We start from the raw sequence: 22,624 nt of genomic DNA, 5'->3' as shown, positions 1-22,624 counted from the left end.
TTACTAGTCCTTGTTGAACTTTCAGGATGTCGCTGGATAGCATCCTCTCCCACTGTTCCACACTCGGGTTTTCTATTATGGGTAGCTCGTCTATTTTCTGGCAAGCCCCGTGATAACCATCTGCGCGCAGCGCACCGCCACTGGGGATGGGAACTGGGTAGAGTTGTGCGAACTATAGAAGCGAAAACAACAGAGCACATGAACTGGCACCACACCACAAAATCATGCTAAGCTTTTGGGGGAATCACAGGAGCCGATCCGACATGGCCATGGGAAGAACTTTGACCGGTGCCTTCTTCAGGCCTGCTCAAAAAAAAATCTTTCTTGACGTGGTTAGTTACCGCATTTTCCGGATTATAGTCCGCGAACTATACATGTTTAAAAGCTGAAATTAAGCGAGGTGCGGACTGTTTATAGGTGCGGACTATACATGACTTAATTTTTTAAGATCGTTTGTTATACGCGAAGAAGCATAGCGTGGCTGTCAAAGTAAAATAAAAACAAAACGGGGTCCCACTGCGGCTGCGACATTTTGCCATGCTGAATCGCATAGTATAAAGTCTGCCCTGATATGCAGTCAGCTTCGATATGCAAGCAAATGCTGCTGGCGCTACCCAAAGTGGCTCTTTTTCAGTGCTTTGATTTGTGAGCGCATGCGAGAAACCTCGATGAATAAAGACAGATGCGTCGTAGTCCTTCTTGAAGAACGGTTGCGGTGGCGGCGAAAAGAGCCTTCCCGACAACAATCGACCGCAGTGAGGTGCAGCGTGCTCAACAGTCAAGTGGAACCGAGAAGAGAAAGAATTTGATGTCGATGAAGGTAGTGCACGGATGTCGGCTGCTTTCCTGTAGCACCTAAAGAAAGTATGGGCTGCTTCTCTGAACCATCAGCGAACAGTCTAAGAAATTTATATTCAGCCGAAATTCGCCCCCGCGGACTATACTCCGGGTGCGGACTAAAGTCCGGAAATTACGGTTGTCTCCAGATATGACGTGGGATAGTGAGACACGAGTGCATTTCACTATCTCCGTACTCACTTGACCTCGCGTCTTCAGGTTCGCTTTCACATCTCCGGCTTTCTGGAAGATGAGCTGAGCGGCAAGATTTTTTTAGGTTATGGTGAAATTTTGTCAGCTGTGCATGCCACGGCTTTGTTCCTGTCCGAGAAAAAAAAATTTAGCCGCGGCAGTTAAGCTGTCGTCAAGCTCTGGCGTAAGTGCGTTTAGCTTGAAGGGGAAAATGTTGAACAGTGAAAGTGTAATTGTTTTAGTTTTTTTTTTTTTAACGGGAGCTGTAGAAATAAACAGTTTTCGTTTTCAGTTAAACGAACCTAATATTTACGCTCATTTCATGCCCGGCCCTTTCCAATAACGCCGAAGTTTCGAGGCAATTTTTGTTACCAGGGAGCGCCAAACCTGAACGGGAGCATTGGCTCCCGTTAACAGGTGTGATGCTGCCGAGAAAGCGTATTTTTCCCTGGTATATCGCCAAGGATTGAATGCTGTTATGACAAATGCGTTCTTGCGTTTCACGTGTGTCACGAAATGCAAAAACGCGCAACGATAATTCGATGACTGTTGGAGGGCTTCATCCATGGTGACTGAAAAAAATCCCGAAAAAAATCCCGATCCGGAGCCTCGTACTGATGGTGGTTGCTTCAGCTTAATGGCACAGCCATCGACAGTCTAAGGATGCGATTATAATTGTAGAAATTTTGTTTTGAGTAATAGTGTTTTGTTTACACAAACAATCCCGCCTTAAATGACAGTGTCACTTCCTGTCCACTGTCGCCATTACATATATTTTTGCAACTCCAGTTGTTCAGGGGCCCTTAAACCCTTCTGCTTGCTTCCAGAAGTGCTGTATTCCAATATATAAACCCTTGCTTGTGAAGATAAAACCATCTAAATCCACCTAAATCTTTGCGCTCGAATTCTGAAAAACAACAAACAAATAGCTGAATTGGAATAAAAACGATGAGAACTATTTTCTAAAAAAATAACGCTTCAATAAGAATAGTCCTAAAAAATTATTTTCAACAGGTGAAGTATACATGCAAAAAACAGCAAATATAATAGTCGCACTAACATGAAAATAGCGATATGAAAGTGGCATAGAAAACCGCAACTGAAAAAAAAAAACTGTAGAGTATACCAGAATACAGGCGATGATTCCAGGAAGTCAATATGTAAATGAAAGATCGCAGAGATAAATGTGTGTGAAGACGGGGAATCCAATGCCTAATAGACACTGCTACCAGGACTCTGCACTACGTATATGGCACCTCTTACCCCCCGAACGCAAATTTAAAATCCAAATATAAACTTCCTTATAGCTCTTCGACAGCACAAGCAACATGATCAAATTTTAGTGCATACTCTGGTTAAAAGCATGCAGCGCTCGCAGTCTCAAGCTCATGTTCATAACGACCGGGAATCCCATGAAGTGATGAGAAGGAAGCGCCGCTGTGTTGAGCCACACGGTCGTACAAATTTCCTAGACGTAGCCTACATGCGAACATACAAGGCGTGGTACTACTTTCCAGGCTCATCTGCTGCATTTTAGCGATTTTCCTTATGTAGGTGCTCCAACTCAAAGCCAACGACACCCCCCCCCCCCCCCCCCCCCCCCCTCGCAAGAGCAAACGGGCCCGGGGCCGTATTTCCCGGAGCAGTAAAAGTGAGGACACGGCTATTTGCACGGCATATGCTGGGATTGCAGACGTCTGCTTCATAGCGGGGGAAGTCAGAGACCATGGAGATTCTGAGCGTACTGCAGACTGGTGAAACGAGGCAGAACCTGCTGCGCGTTTATTAATTCCACGACGATGGATGGATGGATAGATTGATGAAAGATGACGATTTTCGCGAAATCGACGCCACGCTGCGGCGGCGTCGCGAACTATATAGTCCAAGAAGCAGGTGCGCCGCGCTCTGTAACACGTCATTTGCTCCGCTGCGAATGCTTGGCCGGCATGTTCGGAAGCAGCCAGTTATGTTGTAAAAACAAATTTTAGGGTTGCTTACATAAGGGCCTTATACTTACTGCCTGTCTTTCATCCACAGTTTAGGAACAAACTGTTTGAGAAAACAGTGCGCAGAAAAAAGGCAAACTGATTATCCTCGCTTTCTTCCTTTATGCAGGATTAAAAATATATATTCGTATTAAAAGTGTTAAGTGGTTATTAAAGTTTATGGGCAAAATAAAATGCAGAAAAGGCGCATCTTTATCAGTTAAAACTCAGGCGACAACGACTGCCAGCTTACGTACTTTTCTGCTCAAGCAGCATGACAATCGCTGGGTCTTCCTTACTAGATGCGCTAAGTTAGAAAGACAGAGATTCTATATTCGCAATTCACGAGTTGTACAAGAGCCTTAATCGTCGATGTAACTGACGAATTCTCTTCATAGCCCGCGTCGAAAACCTACCGCTTTTCTTTTACGCCGGTCGTCCTCAAATGCCGGACAACAATTTCTTCCTTGACTCTAGTTTAATCGAGAAACGAAAGACAGCTTGGCTCACAACAGGCTGCTACCATCGACGAACAAATGCGAATTTGTCGTGAAATTTTAAAACAAGCGTGATTCAACCCCGCTGACCTCAGCAGCCCACCGTATCGCCGGCATATTGGATCAATTGAGGCGCTTAACGTGTTGTAGCTTAATACCACATTTCGTGGACACTGCTTCTGGTTGTGCAAGATTCTGGCAGCAGCCACTGTTTCGAGCCCGGAATGACAAGTCGGAGGCTGTGAGCTCATGAGGGTTTACTTCCAGGGTGGTCGCGGCCTGTTGTTGGCTCCGAGGAGGGCGGGCACCCGGTATCCTGGCCGGAGGTCCCTGAGGCTCCGCAGGCAGCGGAAACCGCGACGGGTGCTCACGCAGAAGGTGCCGCGGGGGCAGGTCCCCAGCGAGCACTCGGGCACGGCTGCGATTGATTGATTGATTGATTGATTGATTGATTGATTGATTGATTGATTGATTGATTGATTGATTGATTGATTGATTGATTGATTGATTGATTTACTTAGACATGCTCATTTCACACACCGGACATGGGCTTGTGTAGAAAATTTCTAGGCGCTATAGGGCATGTTTTGACCGACGGAACGGCAGGTCGATTGATGCACTGCATGTATTTTTGTATGAATAGGCACTTTAAGAAAAAAAGAGAAGTTTAGCATACCACTTTTAAAGAGAGACAAGAGTGGATTACTAAGTCAAGATATATATATCGATAGGCTAGAGCCACGTGATAGCAAATATATAGGAATATACAGAACGAAATATTCTTCCCACCGGCTACGCACAAGCGCGGCGTTCGCTTCTTGTTCCTCCTTGTACGATTACAAATAATTTCAGGTTGTTATCGAAACGATAAGTACAACACGAAATGCCCTCGGACGGAGTATATCATAACAGCATTCACAACTTCGGGATTTGTTGAATTTGCTTTCGCACACCACTTATGAAGAATGGGTTAGACTCGGGGTGATGCAAACAGATGGACGCCGCCAGGCTTCAGTTTCTTTTTTCCCCGACATCTCCTTTTGTCAGTGCACGTTAAAGAACCCCAGGTGGTCGCAATTTCCGGAGCCCTCCACTACGGCGTCCCTCATAGCCTCATAAACCATAACCTTCTTTTATTTCACGATTATTACTTTCCTGGCATTCAAGTTCTTGTATTCGCACTAGAAGTGCAGATTCTGCACCAGGGCACGTTTTCCACTCCTGTTCTTGAGTAAACAACCGTTGATGCGCACGAACTGTTTGTTCGACGCAACAACACGTCTAACAACAAATCGCTTCATTCGCTCGCTGTGCGATGTCCTCTGTGGAGTCAGCAACGAGAGCGCATCCAAAGATGCACGGTACACTAATTCGTCGATCAGAAAGAGCACACTATCGGCAAGTCTCACTAAACGAGGAAGGAAATGCTGCAAGAGAGGGCGTCCCTGCTTCCCCTTGACGCGGAACTAACGCCAAATCGCTACACTCGCTTCCTGGGCGGTTTTTATCGTCGAAACCACCATCCTGCCGTCCACATGTGCGCGGGGCACTGATTCATCGATGACGAAACCCACACTGACTGCTGATCACGCCTGAACACAGTAAACACAGCGAACATAAGAGTGTTAACGCATGGCACGAAATTCATTCCAGCCGGTCATGTATCAGCCGCCGTCGACCGAGAACGCCGGTGGCAGGCAGCGCGAGCGGTCGCACGCCACGTCGGCTCTACCAATGATCGCTGTTATTTGCGGTCCTCAACTCTTTCCCGTAGAAAGTTTGGCACCATCGTCTCCGGCAACCTAAGCGGCATCCGTGGACACCACATTTGCCAAGGTGCGCTGAATTCTGTTCCATTTTCAGTGCTTTGAAGACCTCGCCCCATCTCTGCGGCGCTAAGCCTGACGGTAGCAAGGCCTGCACCGGCAGCGTTCGGGGTTTCCTCTGGGATTCCTCGGCAATGGCGGTCCAAGGCCAAGTCACCGGATACGATCCCACCTCCATAGGGATCGTTAACATGGAAACCGTTCAACATGAAGAGCCTCTTCCCAGCGAGGAGGAATACCTCCAAGACATGGTCCGCGTATGGCGCGGACGCAGGAAGACTAAGGCCTCCAGGGACGCCAACACGGACGCCGGCCAGCAACGGGTGGCGGGACGCTCTGCACATGTGCAGGGCGAGAACGCGCAACAAGCAGCTGTGCAACAGGCAAAACAGCCCCGGTGGCGGCCGCAACACACGCCCCGCATCGGGAAAGACGAAATCATTGTGGTGCTCAAGCCACGAGAAACCATCGACCTGAAGGCCACCTTAGGTCCTGGACAAGCCGGCGCTGCCGTTCGCAGCATCCTCGGGGACGCCGCAAGTGTGGGGCTTGCAGTGTGGCCCGTGTGGGAGCAAAATGTGCTCGTGTGCACACTGAAATCAGTGGAAGCTGCGGAGAAGCTGCTCCGGGACGTCATGCTGCCGGTCGGAGGCCGCACGCTGCTATTCCGGGGCCACCCTAAGCTCTCCGGCGAATTCTACAAGGGCGTCATCACCGTCTCCCCGGACGAGACATCTGAGACTGTCAAAAAAAACTCAGTGAGGACCCCAACGTAGTATCCGTGCTCAAACTGGGCAAAATGCAGGTTGCTGTGGACACCTTTGTGGGGACAAGGGTGCCGCGGACCATGCTTTATAGTTGCGAGCGTCTCCCCGTCCGCTTCTATAAGAAAACGATCCCTGCCTGCCCTCGCTGTGGCACGGTGGGGCATCGGGCCGACGCCTGCCCGGGGCCGCAGCCTGGGCGCTGTGAACGCTGCGGGGCTCAGGTTGCTGCTGCTCCTGACGGTGGCCCAGCTGAACATCAATGCTCCCCGTGCTGCCTCATCTGCGGAGGCAGCCATCCCACCGGAGCGCCTGGCTGCGCGGGCAAGTACCGCAAGGTCGTCAAGCCGGGACGCCCACCCACCCCAAAGCAGAAGCAGACGCCGGGACCCAAAAAGGCCCAGATGCCCACGGCCGGACCCAAGCAGGCTCCAGGGCCCAAGCCTGAACCCAAGAAGGCCCAGTCCGGGCCGCCAAAATTTGTGAAGTCCGGGAAACCGACGAGGCCACCGGTCCTGAAAGCCGAGGATTTCCCACCTCTGGTACCGCGCCAAAATCAGGTGAGCAGTTGGAGTGGGTTAGTCTCTGGGCCCACCCCCCCTCCCTCCCCCACCGAATCCGCCCAACAGCGGCAGGTAGAGGAGCTCAGGCGCCAAAATCAAATTCTCGCCCGTAAAATTCAAGAATTAGAAGCTAAGCAGGCCGGGCAGTCCGAGCCCATGCAGAACGCTGAGCCTGAGGATAGTGATGACGGATCCTCAGTATCATCTTGCCTAACTAGCGTCTCGCGGCAAACCGCGTACACGGTGGTCGATTCGGCCCCCGCGGACGCCGGCCGCTTCGAGGCCCTGGAGCGTAAAGCCGAGCAGTTGGAGGAGCGGGTGGCAGCGCTCCCGAACCAAATTATGATTGCGGTCCGCGAGTCCTTTCAGGACATGTTCAGGTCCGCATTTGCTGCAATGCTTCCCGACATTGCGGCCCAGGTGACTGACTCTGTCCTTAAGGCGGTGCAGCCCTGGATCAGCTCCCAAATAAAAAATTATCTCTCCTGCGACTCCCCGCAGCTAAAACGTAAAATAGCTCCTCGACAGGCAGCGGAAGAAAGCGGTTCCGGGCCGATAGCCGCGGCGTTGATGCAACCCCTACCTGGGGCTGCGCCGGCCCCCGAACCGAGTGGCTACCCAGCACTGTAAAATAAAAACATCAATATGGCTGGCAAACCTTCTCAGAAAGCTAAAAAATTAGACCAATTCAAATCATTCAATGGAACTGCAGGGGTTTCAGAGCCTGCAAAAAACGGTCACATCTCCAGCTCTACCTGCAGTCCCTTGAGGACATGCCGGCGCTTCTTGCTTTGCAAGAGCCCGGCAATGATGCTAAATTCTCTGGGTATAGCTCGTTTCAGGGGGGCCCCTCGACCTGCATCCTGGTGCATAAAGCATACACCGCGATTCAGGTCGGTCTTGATCTGGAGACTAAGCAAGAATACACCATGGTGAGGGTTCTGCCTCTCAGGCGCCGCGACCCGTCAATACATGTGCTTAATGTGTATTGCCCCCCGCATAAGCCGCGTGTTACTTTCAGCGAAATTTTCTATCGTGCTCTCAAGTCGGCTGACAATGAACCCCTGGTGATCATTGGGGATTTCAACGCACCCAGTCTACATTGGGGCTATCACTTCGAGAAATCCAGGGGGACGCAAGCTGGCGGAGCTCATCTCCACCCTTCGTCTTACGTTGCTCACGGATCCGTATTGCCCCACACGTGTGGGCAACTCGGTCACCCGTGACACGTGTCCAGACTTATCTCTGGTTAGGAACACTACAAACGTCACATGGGAGAACCTGGGGGATACCCTGGGCAGCGACCACTGCCTTCTCCGCATCACGCTTTTGGCGAAGGCAGCCCGTAAAAAATGGGGCCAGGCGAAAATAACCAATTGGCACCAATTCCGAATTCAGGACGTCCCTCCGGTACTACTCCGACGGCTATGCGGAGTGGGCAACACAGGTCACCAACATACAGAAACAACACACGCAAACACTTCACACCACCGACGAGATCCCCGCAGTGGACAATCATCTCCTGCATCTGTGCGAGGCGCGCCGGAGCTTAACAAAACGATGGAAGAAACACAAGACGAATCGCAAGCTTAGAGCTCGTATTGCACAACTTACGGAGCAGGCTGCGGCATATGCCGCCCAGCTCACAGACACCAATTGGATAGAACGCTGCAACTCGGCAGCGCGTCAGATGAGCTCGAAGGGGACTTGGCGTCTCTTGCGCAGCCTCATCGACCCTTCTCAAACGAAAGGGGAGACGCAAAAACAGCTCCGGCGGGCTCTGCACGGGTGCCAAGGTACGACGGCGCAACTTGCGGACACTTTGTGCGACAGGTATCTCTGCCGCACAAACGACCCGGTTGGGCCCGAGTACACGTACTCCGGCAAGCCAAATCAGGATTTAGACGCCCCTTTTGAGTTGCATGACCTTAAGGCGGCCCTGGCTAAAATGCACCGAGGTGGGGCACCGGGTCGGGATCGCATAACAGTGAAACTGTTGGCGAACCTCTCCGACTGTGCATATCTCCATTTGCTACAATACATAAATCAGATCTGGGATGGGTGTCCGCTCCCACTCGAATGGAAAACATCGCTTGTAACGTTCATCCCCAAAGCAGGTAAAGCCGTGACTACGGACAACTTGAGACCCATCTCATTAACCTCGTGTGTGGGAAAGCTCATGGAGACGATGGTTCGGGATCGCCTCTCTCCATACATGGAGGGTAAGGGCCTCTTTGCAGACACTATGTTCGGGTTCCGCCCGCACATGTCTGCACAGGATGTCCTACTCCAACTACACAGGGACATAATACGACCCACAGCCATGCAACAAAACGACAAGGCCATTCTCGCCCTCGATCTTAAGGGGGCGTTTGACAATGTTAAACATGGCACCATACTCTCTAACTTGAACACCACTAACTGCGGGGCGAAGGTCTTCGCCTATATGTCAGAGACTTCCTCTCTGCGCGTCAGGCACTCCTCCGGATCGAGGACGAGGAATACGGCCCGTACTCTATGGGTACACGAGGTACACCACAGGGGGCGGTGTTATCACCGCTCCTTTTCAACATCGCCATGATGCACCTTCCCGGCCGACTGGCTCAGGTGGATGGCATAAAACACGCACTCTACGCAGACGACATTACAATCTGGACCACCGAGGGGAGCCTTGGGGAGATAGAGGACCGCCTTCAGCAGGCCGCCTCCATAGTCGAAGCATATGCTGCCGACTGTGGTCTCCAATGTGCTCCCGCCAAATCAGAGCTTCTACACGTCAGGACAAACCACAAGGACAACACGTCTCTACACATATCTCTGTCGGGCGGTCCCATCAGAGAAGTGGCGGAGCTCCGGATCCTGGGTCTGTTCATCAATAACAAACTTAGGCCGGACTCTACTATAGCGAAACTCAAGAGCATAGGTGAACAGGTAGGGCGCATGATCCGCCGTGTTTCCAACAAGCGGGGTGGTCTGCGGGGCAGGGACGCGCTACGGCTCGCCTATGCCTTCGTGACCAGCCGGATCCTCTACGCCGTGCCGTACCTACGCACCACCAAACAACAAGACGAGCGCATTGACGCCATCATCAGGAAGGCAACAAAGCGAGCACTGGACCTCCCGGTGGCTACCTCCAACGCCAAACTGAAGGCGTTGGGAGTGGTAAACTCCTATCAGGAGTTGCGGGAGGCCCACCTCGTGAACCAATATACGCGGCTATCGCAGACGGTGCCTGGGCGCCGCCTGCTAAACCGCTTACACATCCAACACACATGCATACCAGAGGGGACGGAGAACATCCCGGTGCTGTGGCACCACATGCTCTTGGTCGCTCCGCTCCCGCATAACATGGACATGGCTTCACATGAAGGCAGACGACAAGCGCGGGTTCGCACGCTTGAGAGGCAATATGGCTATAAAGAGGGCGTCTATTACGTGGACATCACAGGGCCGTCGCCCGCGGGATTCTTCACGGCTGCCGTAGTCCACCGGGGAATGAATGTCGATGGGCTATCTTTTCGGGCCCCAAATTCAACCCGAGCGGAGGAAGTCGCAATAGCTCTCGCTGCCGCCGATCCAAAATCGAAAACGGTTATTACAGACTCTCGCCGGGCCTGTGAACATTATCTTCCAGGCGAAATATCACCTCTGGCCTCGCAAATTCTAAGACGCGCTCTCGCCGATCCAACTCGCACAAAAGTGATCTGGGCTCCTGGCCACCAGGGTCTACGAGGCAATGAGGCCGCTGATGCGGCCGCCCGAGCGCTCACACACCGGGCTCCTCATCCTAGCTCTCATGGCTCAGAAGCTCATAAACCGCTTCTGCGGTTCCGCGAAATCCTAATTTATTATTGCGACAGCCACCGTCTCTACCCGGCACCTGCCAAGGGGCTGAGTAAGGCGGAGGAGCGAACTCTGCGGCGCCTGCAGACAGGAACCCTTCTCTGTCCTGCAATAGCAAAACACTTCGATCCGAAGTTCCGAACACAGATGGGCGCTGCCCGCACTGTGGAGGGATCTGCGATATCTTTCACATGGTGTGGGCATGTACTCAGAATCCTCACCTTCCCCCCTCCCCCACCCACACCCGAGAGGCATGGGAGACTGCCCTCCTCAATTGCTCCACACTGGAGTCCCAAAGGGCTCTGGTCAAGCGGGCGCGAGACGGGGCCTCGTCATGCGGTGTCCCGGACTAAGGATACCGACCATGCAGCAGGGTTTCTTTTCTTTTTTTTTAACCCTCAAGCTCTCTTTGATTAAAGTTTTTCACCACCACCACCACCACCGTCGACCGGTAGTTGGCAGGGGACGCGTAAGGCTCGGTTTTCTCGCTCTCGTTGGCCGCTCAGCCGTAGTATGGCAACGTCGTAAAAATGACGTCGACGCGAGGAAATTTCGCGGGCGATTTGAGTGCGGAAAGATTTCGGGAACTTCGTCTGCTATTTTCTCAGGGACGCTGCCTCATTTGCGCTCAGAGCAAACGATGGCAGTGTTTCCAAGGGATACTCATTATTCATTATCCTAAATTCGCCATTTTCTTCTAGTGTCCCTTTAAAAATAGGAATTTATAGGCAATGTTTTTATTGTTTATGGGGGTTTTAACATCGCAAAGCGACTCAGGCTATGAGGGACGCCGTAGTGAAGGGCTCCGTTAATTTCGACCACGAGGTGTTCTTTAACGTGCAATTACATAGCACAGTATAGAGACCTCTACAATTTCGCCTGCACCGAAATGCGACCGCCACAGCCGGGATCGAATCCGCGTCTTTCGCGACAGCAGTTGAGATCCATAACAACTGAGCCACCGAGGCGGCCGCGATGTTTTTAAAATATATAGTTCAACCTCCAAAACTCCGACATACGACACGTAAGGATATATGCTGTGCACGAAGCTCTTGCAGCGGCTGCGTATGAAAAGATACATCAGGAATCGCCAAGAAAGGTAAAATTAATCACGGGATATATGACGCTACATGAGAACATCATCGCTACAGTTCCATGCGAACTGCAGAATAATAAATTTCTTTTTAGTCAGTTTGCAGAGGCACTGTTGTCAGTTTTTAAAGGTGCAGTTTCCAAAGCATCTTTTAAGGGGCTCCTTTTGGGAATCTTAATCCCCCCATATCGGTGGGAGATCCCCGTGCACTGCACGCGCGTTCGAGTTCGAGGTGCAACTAATGTACTGATGTTTTGAATGGCTGTTAATATAACCAGACATGAGGTCCGTGGCTGTGCTGCGCATTATATACAGGAATATGCGGTAGGCACTGCGGACACTGGCAGCGCAGCAGAAAATCAAAGAAAGGCACGGAAAGCAGGCGGGTGCGTTGCGCGTGCAGCATACCTATTTCGCAGAGCCGCCCCCTGAAGCCGATCTTGCAGTAACAGACATCGGTGAGGTCGTCGCGGGTGACGCAGGTACCGCCGTTCAGGCAGGGTCCTTCCTCGCACGATACCTCGCCTGCAAACGGTGGCGCGCGAACACAGCGTGGTGCACCGACTGAAGGAAGCGACAGAAAAAAGTTGCCAGTGTCGCAGACAATGAAACGTTTCTTGATGCGCAGAAACAGTGCGCATTTTCACGAGTCCGGAGTGGTCCGGAGCGACTCATATGCAAAAAGTCACGTGACACCACCTCGCGCGTGTAAAGGCACAGACAGACCTGTCCCTATAACGGACAGCTCCCCGTTTCACTAACAAAACTTTTTAGGCTTGTAATAGGTAGTCTCAGGTACAAGGCATTTTATGAAAGGAACCATTGTTTTCAGTCGCTGCTTCAGCCATTCATCGCGCGCACAAGTGTTTTTCTAATAATGTTTGTGACATCATCGCTGAGCGACATGAAGACTCGTCCCTGGCCGTGGGCTGAGTTTCCTATAATGTTTCGCGCTTCGAGCTTATCGTCGCATATAGCGCTAGAACAAAAGTTTCCGGATAAAAAAGTGCATCTTGTTTTGAGATAACATAAAAGAGTTGCTTTCCAAATTTGGCACCGTGGAAACCGAGAACGCAACAGCGCGCCAGAGGGCGCTGCCATGCAGTGAAGTTCCTGCGGCGTACTGCCGCTGTGCTCAGGAAGGCGTGGAATGTTACGAAGCACGGTGGGTTTAATGCAACCAGATTGGAGCCGCGTTAGGAGCGGAAAATAAGCGAACAATGCCGTCTAGCAACAACAGCTTTACGAAACTGAGTTCATACGAATGCGTGACGGGGGCATCAAAATTTCACGCCACGCGGTCGACAATAAATAAAAAAGATATTAAATGTAGTCCTGAAATAATGCACGTTTGTCCCCTGGGTTCTGAAACTAGGGGGTTTCCTTGTTTACTCCTATCACGCCATTTTTCAGCAGCGCTTTACATGAAGCCGGGTGAGACCCTCCTTTACCTCACGTCATTTCCGTTTTTGTCTATAGTATACAATTTTCGACAGACTCTTCCATTCATCATCAAGAGAAATAATCAGTAGATGCGTCGTTATCTTTTTTTTTCCCCTAGATATGTCTGACCGACTCGCCCAACAACCCACTCTTTCAAATGAAATTTCTCTAGAACATACAAAATATCTTTCTTCCCTTAAACAATGTCAAAATTCTCTACATCCAGAGAAAAATCCCTAGCGTCGGCAGCACTGATTGTGCACTACTGCTGTTTCCGTTGGTGCGTTTGTGGTTTGTGCCTTTGTGTAGCTTAGTTCGCGTTGGCCACCAAACCGCACACCATTCGGAGCTCCGTGGGTTAATGTCTATATGTGCACAGCTGGTCATTCCCCTTACAAAAATGACTTTTGAGCTTCAGTTGACCCCTTGTTGAACTCTTGTTGAATCAACTTGAAACCAACATGAAAACACAATGTATGTTAAGCCTACTCAACATCTCCTAAACAAAATTTTTGTTGAACTTAGTCAGCACATTAATTGTTGAGTAATTTCTGTTGAACTTACGTTGAATCGAGTCTCATGGCAGCCGTTTCTAAGCCTAACTAAATGAAACCAGTTCGATGTGGTGCAATATGCTCTTTCAGGCATACCTACTTCGGAAGATTCGTATGTGGGGTCATAAAAAAGGGCACTTAATTAGTATTTTATTTATGTTGTTTATGACTGAATCAAGTTCTTCAAATAATAGAACGTTGCATTTGAACTTGATTACTTCTACTACACATAAAATAAATAAATAGTAATAGTTATAACTGACATAACTTTGCTGATCGGGACGCCACTACTTGCGCAGATCCGGACACCCATGTGTAGAAGTATATAAGGGTGAAGCTGAGAATGGAAAAGTTATGAACCCTTATGTTGTAGCTTCATGTGCAATACTGTTCCATGTTCTTTTTCTGATGGTTGTATAGGCGACAGTGTATGTATTTATGTATGTATTTATGTTAACACAAGTGTGTTTGTGTGTATGTGTGGAGCACTGCACGGCTGAGGATGTCAGCGTCAAGTTAACGAGAAATTGTAGCAATAAATGTGAATGTAGCGCCGGAAATTGCATCGGTAATTGCACCGGGCTTTCCGCTGGGTATTCCGGCGGAATCTGCCGCGGCAGCGGATTCCGCTCGCTCTCGCCGCCGAATTCCCAAGTGTGGACGCACCTTAACACGGGGGGTCTGGATCTCTTACTATTACTGGTGGTGCGGGAGGCGGAGGGCAGCCAATTAGTGAATAACGCAAAAACATGAAGTGCACACATTTTAAGCTCGCCAAAAAGTCGACGTTCAGTTAGGAAACTCTTTTCAAACATAGTATTCAGCCAAGTATTTCATAGATTTGTCCTGCCCACGCGACGAATGTACTGTGAAGCCAACTCGAGAGGCCTATATGCGTATGTTTTCTCGCTATCTTTTTGTTATTCTCTGATTTCGAAAAGTTTCCTATTTAATTAAAATGCAGCCAAACCTTGTGCATTATCGGGGAAAAAAGTCACGGCTGAGCAGGATCTGTAAAACGAAACTCCACCTAATCTCGTACCATGGGTCGGAGTCAGTCGCATAGACAACCGCACACTGCACTTCTTTTCCAGCCTGCCATGCCCAAGCTCCGAATAAATTTAAGGACTCCCCCCCCCCCCCCCCTTTTTTTTATGACTACCTTGGTTCTCTGATGCCCCTGTCAGACGTGTAATGTGAAATGCACTTTGATCTATTGTCGACGCGTCAGAGTATTTTCCAGGCTGACGCGCGGGAACTTCTACTGACAATCGCTACAGAGCGCAGTAGCTTCAAAATTAGTTCTCTGAGCTCAAATCACTAGGTCGTTGCGCATGCGCAATATTGTGCTTCGGGACTTTAAACGCGCCCAAGATCGAGGGTACTGGAGCGTTATACACGGTTTATTAAAATTTTACTGCTGAAGGACGGTTTTCAAATCCATGGTCACCGCGCTAAGCATTAGAAAACTCAATCCACAAGTTCGTTTCGCTTGTCCTTCCAGTGCTGAACGGGCTTCCAGCTCGATCCTCGTAAAACACTACAGATATTAGTTTGGGCTTAAAAAAATAAAGAAATAAGAAAAAAACTGCCTTGCCCGCACCGTAAAACACTACAGTCGGATACAACTCAAGAGCGAAGCGGCAGATGTCCCTCAATGGCAGACCTCCAACCAATGGCGTCGCCCTATTTTCATGGCGCCGCAGTTAATCCGATTCAGCCATGGTTACCCGTCTTCCAACCTCCTTCTCCTGCGATTCTACACTCTAAACACGAATACACCTATTTTGGAGTAAAAAGTGAGTGAGCCCTCCTATAGCGCACTGCCTTTTTTAAAGGTGCACTGAAGAGGAATCTTAACTCGTCTTTTTGCCGCGGGAACTCTATCTACATGTTCCTAGCATTCTTAGGAACTTCGATTTATTGCCCTGTGTGGCCGATTTCCCTAATTAAATCGAATTAACGTCCGGCTCCTGCCTTTCTTTTTGAATTCTCCCTCCTACGGTGGGCGGAGCCGACCAACGCGCGGAGCGCCTTGCAGCCAGCTCCGTGCTTCTACGGACTACTACGTATTTGCTTCTACGGACTACTACGTATTACTCCGCCGATGGCAGAGCGGCAAGCCCCCGCGGGACTGGGTGAAACCGTGAAAGGCACTCCACGCGTTGGTCGACTCCGCCCACCGTACGAGGGAGAATTCAAAAAAAAAAAAAGGCGGGAGCCGGACGTTAATTCGATTGAATTAGGGAAATCGGCCACACAGGGCAATAAGTCGCAGTTTCTAAGAATGCTAGGAACGTGCAGATCGAGTTCCCGTGGCAAAAAGACAAGTTCAGATTCCTCTTCAGTGCACCTTTAAGGGCGTGCGCTAAGGGTCAACTTTACTCCCTTTTTATTCCTTTCTGTTGAGCGTGCAGTAAGTCTAACAGGAATAATCACAACGTCATGAGAATCGACACCGTTTGTTGGATGGCCTCCTTTGATGGGAATTTAACCACTTTATTCTTGAGTCGCATCCGAACTAAAGCGATGTTTACCGAGGAACTGTACGCGCCAGTGTCGCGTGCGGTGCCACTGTCGCCGACGTGTCGTTCGCGAGCACTCCACGCGCTCGCGTGTTACGCGAAACAGAGAAGAAAAGTGTACATAAAAACAAAACAAGAAGGAAGGTCTGCGCTGTCAGTCCTCACGCAGCGATTATATCGCTGCAGCGGCGGTCCTCATGCACCGGTCGCGTCTGATAACGCCGGCAGAGGAGAGGGCGTCATATAACAGCGCTGCTGGGAAGACGACGCTCAGACCACCTCCCGCACGTCCATCGGCGTACAAGGCAACAGCCTCGCCTGCTGATAAGATGGGCACTTGGCCAAAGGTGGTCAAGGTCGGCGCGAAATACTGCGAATCTATGGAGGAGCCGTTGTTGGTATCACTTTACTACAGGGCGCTCTCGCAACTTCCAGATACATTGTATGTGCTGCCTGTATCACCGTGTAAAACATTGGTCTATTGGGGTTTAACGTCCCAAAGCGACTGAGGCTATGAGAGACGCCGTAGTGGAGGGCTCCGGAAATTTCGACCACCTGGGGTTCTTTAACGTGCACTGACATCGCACAGCACACGGGCCTCTAGAATTTCGCCTTCATCGAAATTCAGCCGCCGCGGCCGGGATCGAACCCGCGTCTTTCGGGTCAACAGCCGAGCACCATAACCACTGAGCCACCGCGGCGGGGCACCGTGTAAAAAAATGTCCGTACGACGAAGAAACCGTATTCTCGAATTGACTGCCCGCTGCTCCTGTTGTTCCTGGTATGAAGGATACCGTACAATGAACGGCTCCGGACTATATTTCGACTACTTGTAGTTGTTTAACGTCGAAATAATCGCATATCACTTTTTTTTTATGCCTCTGTCTTTAAAAAGCCATGAAGTTTCAAATAAAATTTTAGTTGCAAGTACCGCCTTGTGTCGTCTTCTTTTTCTGTCCTGTGTCCGCTGCGGTGTCTAGCTCCTTCATGTCTCACCAACTGGCCTACACATCTACCCTCCTAAGTTTAAACATTTCTCGCCTCCATCTCCCCTCGCCCGGAACGAGAGACGAAGAAAGTTCAAAAAGTACTTGGATTTCTATGCCTGCATGCTCTTTGGAAATTGTCTCAGTCACGTCTTGCAGTGCCTCCCGGGTACCAGTTGTTTTTTTTTTCTCTCTCTCTCTGTACAAGTGGCTTTTTCTTGCGTACAGGCGGCAGACAAAACCATCCATGTCTATATACGCATAAAAAGGCGCAGTCAAAACAACTCTGAGCGTGCTGCGATGTTCTATGACGCTCCTAACCCGTGACGCTCCTAACGGAAATGACGCTCCTAACGGAAATTGCCAGACTGCTTGCTATTACACGCGGCCACCTCTGCGGCGGTATATATGACGCGCAGATATAGGCGGAATTACCGCCGGGTATAACACCCGATAAGGCCTAAAACGCTGCAGTACGCTCTAAGTACACGTACATCCGGGGTTTTTGAAAAAGCGTGGTGTTTCAGTGTTGTACTGCGGGAAGCCCCGGAATGTGTCAGATCATTTCCTGTACGTCTCACATACCTGCGTACCTCAGTGGAAGGAAAAGGTACAATTAGGGCCTCCACCTCTCCAATCATGGGAAAGAAGTCGCTTAATCTTATCGGAGTGACTTAACCTTTTCGGAAACCGGTCGTCACATCTATTCAAAAAATGATTTTTTCCGCGCATATAGGACACGCGAGCCTCAAGAAAGTCAATTAGTTTTGCAGTGCAAAACATGAGCTATTAATTTTCTGCAGATGGATAGAAAGTTTTGAGTAAACCTCAAACATGGTTCGAGATTCTAACATCGGTACGTCGCGGGGTTTGTCAAATGAGCACTCGAGGGATGACGGAATCGCATATTTCCTTCTCCGTTCTTTTTTTTTTTAAGATGCACGTGATGGCAGAAATCCGGAATGAAATTATATTTATTAGGTGACCAATCTGCCTACGTGACTATGTCGAGCTCGATGAATATGCTGCCAAGGTCACTGCATTGAGCACTATTATTTTCTACTAATTTCGCTATACCTAGCGCAGAAAAGCGTCTCAGGTGTGATTCGACTTAAGGAGGATAGATTCGTCTAAAATAAACAAATGGCTGCTAGCTGCAGACCACTGAGAAAAAGCTGCGAGATGGATTTTTTACTTTTTTGGTTTTTGAGGAAAGGAAATGGCCCAGTAACTGTCTCACATCTCGATGGACACCCGAACCACGCCGTATGGGAAGGGATAAAGGGGGGACTGAAAGAAGAAAGAGGTCCTGCGAAACTGCTATTCACACAGGCGTATACAGGCGCGGCCATAAGTAAACGGAGCACGCTATTGCGTTCGAAGTGCAATCACGCTTTCTCCATTGGTAATGAAGAAGCGTTGTTGGTCTACAAGAAAGCCCACCAACCTCCTCTACCAGCATGCACGTAGCACTCCTGGAAATTTCAGTTAGGTGACGCGTGAAAAATATTCGAAGACAGTTGTGTGCTCCGTTTACTTTTGTCCGCGCCTGTACATAGTGTGTAAAATGGTTAATCTTGCATTATTTCTGTGGTCCTCACAGTTCCCGCAAAGCTGCAGATTAGGACACAGCTGCTGAGCGTGCCTTCCCGTGGGTTTCGCGTAGTCGTTGTCGTCGTCTTTGCAGTAGTAGTAGTAGTAGTAGTAGTAGTAGTAGTAGTAGTAGTAGTAGTAGTAGTAGTAGTAGTAGTAGTAGCAGTAGTAGTAGCAGCAGTAGCAGTAGCAGTAGCAGTAGCAGTAGCAGTAGTAGTAGTAGTACACTGTAAACAAAAATATACCCATAAGGGAGTAAAAAGGGTGGCGGCCACCCTTTTTACTCCATATGTGAAAACATTTACTCCATGAGTGGGGAGTAAAAAGGTGGACTGTCCTCCATTTTACTCCCATGAGGGAATAAGGGAGTAAAAATGAGGATTTACCAGAATTTACTCCAGTCTAGAAAGAGTTAATTGTGCCAAATACTCCACCAGTGCCGAAATGGAGTAAAAAAACACCAATTTGCGCAATCCGCCCCGCCACCTAGCGTCTCGTCTGCTTCTGGTCAGTCGTCTGATAACGGCGGTGAGTGAAGACCGCTTGGTTACCATCGTCGCCGGATCTCTGCTGACTTCTGCTCCTTCACGGGCGCCTGCCGCGGTACAAGATATCGGCTTGTCGCCGTTTTCCGCTACAGTACGGTGCATAATTGAATTGCTCCTGTGAAGCCTCCAGTGCTCTAACCATACCTAACTTTCCTTGGTTTGTGTCGCCACCCCGTTACAGCCCCCGCTTAGGCCTTATTCTCACAGGCTTTTTTCAGTGTGGTCCTCGCAATGTGTTGCATGAACATGGAACTGTGATAGAACATAGTGTCAACACTGAGCTCTTGATTGAGCTCATAAGGCCACATTTTTCCACAGCCATGTTTAAAATCCAAGCCTTAATGACGCGAATATGAAAGCAAGCACTGCCATTCCAAACTGCCATCAGGGGTATTTTCATCTTTTCTGCTCTGGTTTTGGGTCAAATATAGCGTGGTGCATGACCGTGAAAACTACCCAGCGTCTCTTTTTCAGTTTTGAACTACTGATTATAAGGTTACATCCCTTTATCTACGCACATGGCCAACGAAACGAGCTCGTACAGCAAAAGGAGACGACAAGCAGACGACTCCTGCCGCGTACGCCGCCGCTGGGCTAGCAGACGGCGGAAAGAATGCGTGACGCGGAGTCACATTAGGGCAGCGCAGTTTCCCAAGTTGGGTTGCCGGCAGCCCGCAGAGCTACTGCCCGTTTCCGCCGCTGTCACTGCTGTAAGAGTGAGCCTGAATGAGGATAAATAAACATGACGCCATTTTTGGCTTCATTTCTGTGGGTAGTAAAAAATTGACTCCCTTTTCACTCCAAAATAACTCCCTTATATAAGGGTGTAAATAAAAAACACCATACATAGGGAGTAAAAAAAACCTCTTTTTGGGTGTGCGTTAGAGGACAAGCCATTTACACCCTTTTGGGTGTTTTTTTGCTAACAGTGTACTACTACACTGTTAGCACTGTTACTACACTGTTTTTTTTACTCCCTATGTAGGGTGTTTTTTATTTACACCCTTATATAAGGGAGTTATTTTGGAGTATAAAGAGAGTTATTTTGGAGTGAAAAGGGAGCAAATTTTTTACTACCCACAGAAATGGAGCCCGAAAATAGCGTCATGTTTATTTATCCACATTCAGGCTCACTCTTACAGCAGTGACAGCGGCGGAAACGGGCAGTAGCTCTGCGGGCAGCCGGTAACCCAACTTGGGAAACTGCGCTGCCCTATACCCCGCGTCACGCATTCTTTCCGCCGTCTGCTAGCCCAGCGGCGGCGTACGCGGCAGGAGTCGTCTGCTTGTCGTCTCCTTTTGCTGTACGAGCTCGTTTCGTTGGCCATGTTCGTAGATAAAGGGATGTAACCTTATAATCAGTAGTTCAAAACTGAAAAGGAGGCGCTGGGTAGTTTTCACGGTCATGCACCACGCTATATTTGACCCAGAACCAGAGCAGAAAAGATGAAAATACACCTGATGGTAGTTTGGAATGGCAGTGCTTGCTTTCATATTCGCGTCATTAAGGCTTGGATTTTAAACATGGCTGAGGAAAAATGTGGCCTCATGAGCTCAATCAAGAGCTCAGTGTTGACACTATGTTCTATCACAGTTCCATGTTCATGCAACACATTACGAGGACCACACTGAAAAAAGCCTGTGAGAATTAGGCCTAAGCGGGGGCTGTAACGGGGTGGCGACACAAAACAAGGAAAGTTAGGTATGGTTAGAGCACTGGAGACTTCACAGGAGCAATTCAATTATGTACCGTACTGTAGCGGAAAACGGCGACAAGCCGATATCTTTTACCGCGGCAGGCGCCCTTGAAGGAGCAGAAGTCAGCAGAGATCCGGCGACGATGGTAACCAAGCGGTCTTCACTCACCGCCGTTATCAGACGACTGACCAGAAGCAGACGAGACGCTAGGTGGCGGGGCGGATTGCGCAAATTGGTGTTTTTTTACTCCATTTCGGCACTGGTGGAGTATTTGGCACAATTAACTCCCTTTCTAGACTGGAGTAAATTCTGGTAAATCCTCATTTTTACTCCCTTATTTCCTCATGGGAGTAAAATGGAGGACAGTCCATCTTTTTACTCCCCACTCATGGAGTAAATGTTTTCACAAATGGAGTAAAAAGGGTGGCCGCCACCCTTTTTACTCCCTTTTGGGTATATTTTTGTTTACAGTGTAGTAGTAGTAGTAGTAGTAGTAGTAGCAGTAGCAGTAGTAGCAGTAGTAGTAGTAGTAGTAGTAGTAGTAGTAGTAGTAGTAGTAGTAGCAGTGGTGGTGGTGGTGGTGGTGGTGGTGGTGGTGGTGGTGGTGGTAGCAGTAGTAGTAGTAGTAGTAGTAGTGGTGTTAGTAGTAGTAGCAGCAGCCGGCGTAACCGGTTGCATGAGAACCACTCAGAGGATGCATGTTACCTTGAAAGGAGGAGGATATGACGTGAATGGAGGAATCCGTAACCGGTGGGTGATATCGCTGGAACCATCGGGACGGTTGACGGAGGAGGGTATCGCGAGAGCGGGGGAATCCCCAACCGGAAGATGGTCACTGTGGAAGTAGGAGGGTATGGCGAGTGCGTAATAAGGTGCAGATGGTGAGTGGTTGTCATGGGAACCACCCGGAGGTTAGTTACCCTGGATGGAGGAGAACATTTGCCGTAGGAGGAGGAGGGGATGGTTAGAGCATAGGAAAGCTTAACCGGTGCGTGGTTACCGTGGGAGAAGGAAGGTATGGCGAGAGCGTGCGACGCGAGCGCGGCTGGCTGGCTGCCTCGGAAACCATCCTGAGGGCAGTTACCCTGCAAGGAGAAGGGTATGGCAAGAGCGTAGGAATGCATAACCGGAGGGTGATTACGATGGGAACCATCTGGAGAGTGGTTGCCGTGCAAAGAGGAGGGAGAGTAGGAGTATTCGGGCGGCGAAACGCGCCGCCGAAAAAAAAGAGTCATCGGTGGCGCCGCGCTCCTAGAGCGGTGGATTGGAGAGGAGCACTACAGTCGAAAAGCAAGTATGTGAGGAAAATTAAAAACAGCGGTCTGCAGCTATTCACATATGAAGCCGTTCTCATATTCTCTACAACAGCATATCGTCAAAGATGAGGTGCACTGAAGAGGAATCTGAACTTGCTTTTTTACCGCGAGAACTCGATCTACACGTTCCAAGCATCCTTAGAAGCTTCGGGCTATTTTCCTGTGCGGCCGATTTCCCTAACTTAAATCGTATTAAACGTCCCGGCTTCCGCCATTTTTTGAACTCACCGCTGAAGGTAGGAGTCAACTAACGCGTAGAGTGCCTTTGAGGCAGTCGCACAGAGGCTTTGCTTTCGCTTTTATTTTGTTTTTTAAGTTTCCGTGGATTAATAGATCCAGTCAGAGACAACATAGATGCAAA

General features: G+C 49.6%; 1 protein-coding gene across 1 annotated transcript in view; it reads right to left on the bottom strand.

Annotated features, from left to right (window-relative positions):
- Positions 1–3,768: 3,768 nt before the first annotated feature.
- Positions 3,769–22,624, bottom strand: part of LOC149339276 (nephronectin-like) — a 32,333-nt gene continuing 13,477 nt past the window's right edge. Inside the window, exons 5-6 of the mRNA XM_089550907.1 lie at positions 12,009–12,125; positions 3,769–3,929 (exon numbers count right to left, since the gene is read on the bottom strand). Coding sequence (XP_089407033.1) covers positions 3,769–3,929; positions 12,009–12,125 — 278 coding nt within the window. The remainder of the gene's footprint in view (positions 3,930–12,008; positions 12,126–22,624) is intronic.

Source organism: Amblyomma mixtum, chromosome 6, assembly GCF_055824585.1.
Source record: "Amblyomma mixtum isolate Tamu chromosome 6, ASM5582458v1, whole genome shotgun sequence".
In the NCBI taxonomy this organism is placed as follows: Eukaryota; Metazoa; Arthropoda; class Arachnida; order Ixodida; family Ixodidae; genus Amblyomma; species Amblyomma mixtum.
Note: the sequence above shows the minus strand (reverse complement) of the source record. Positions and strands in the feature narration are given on the sequence as shown.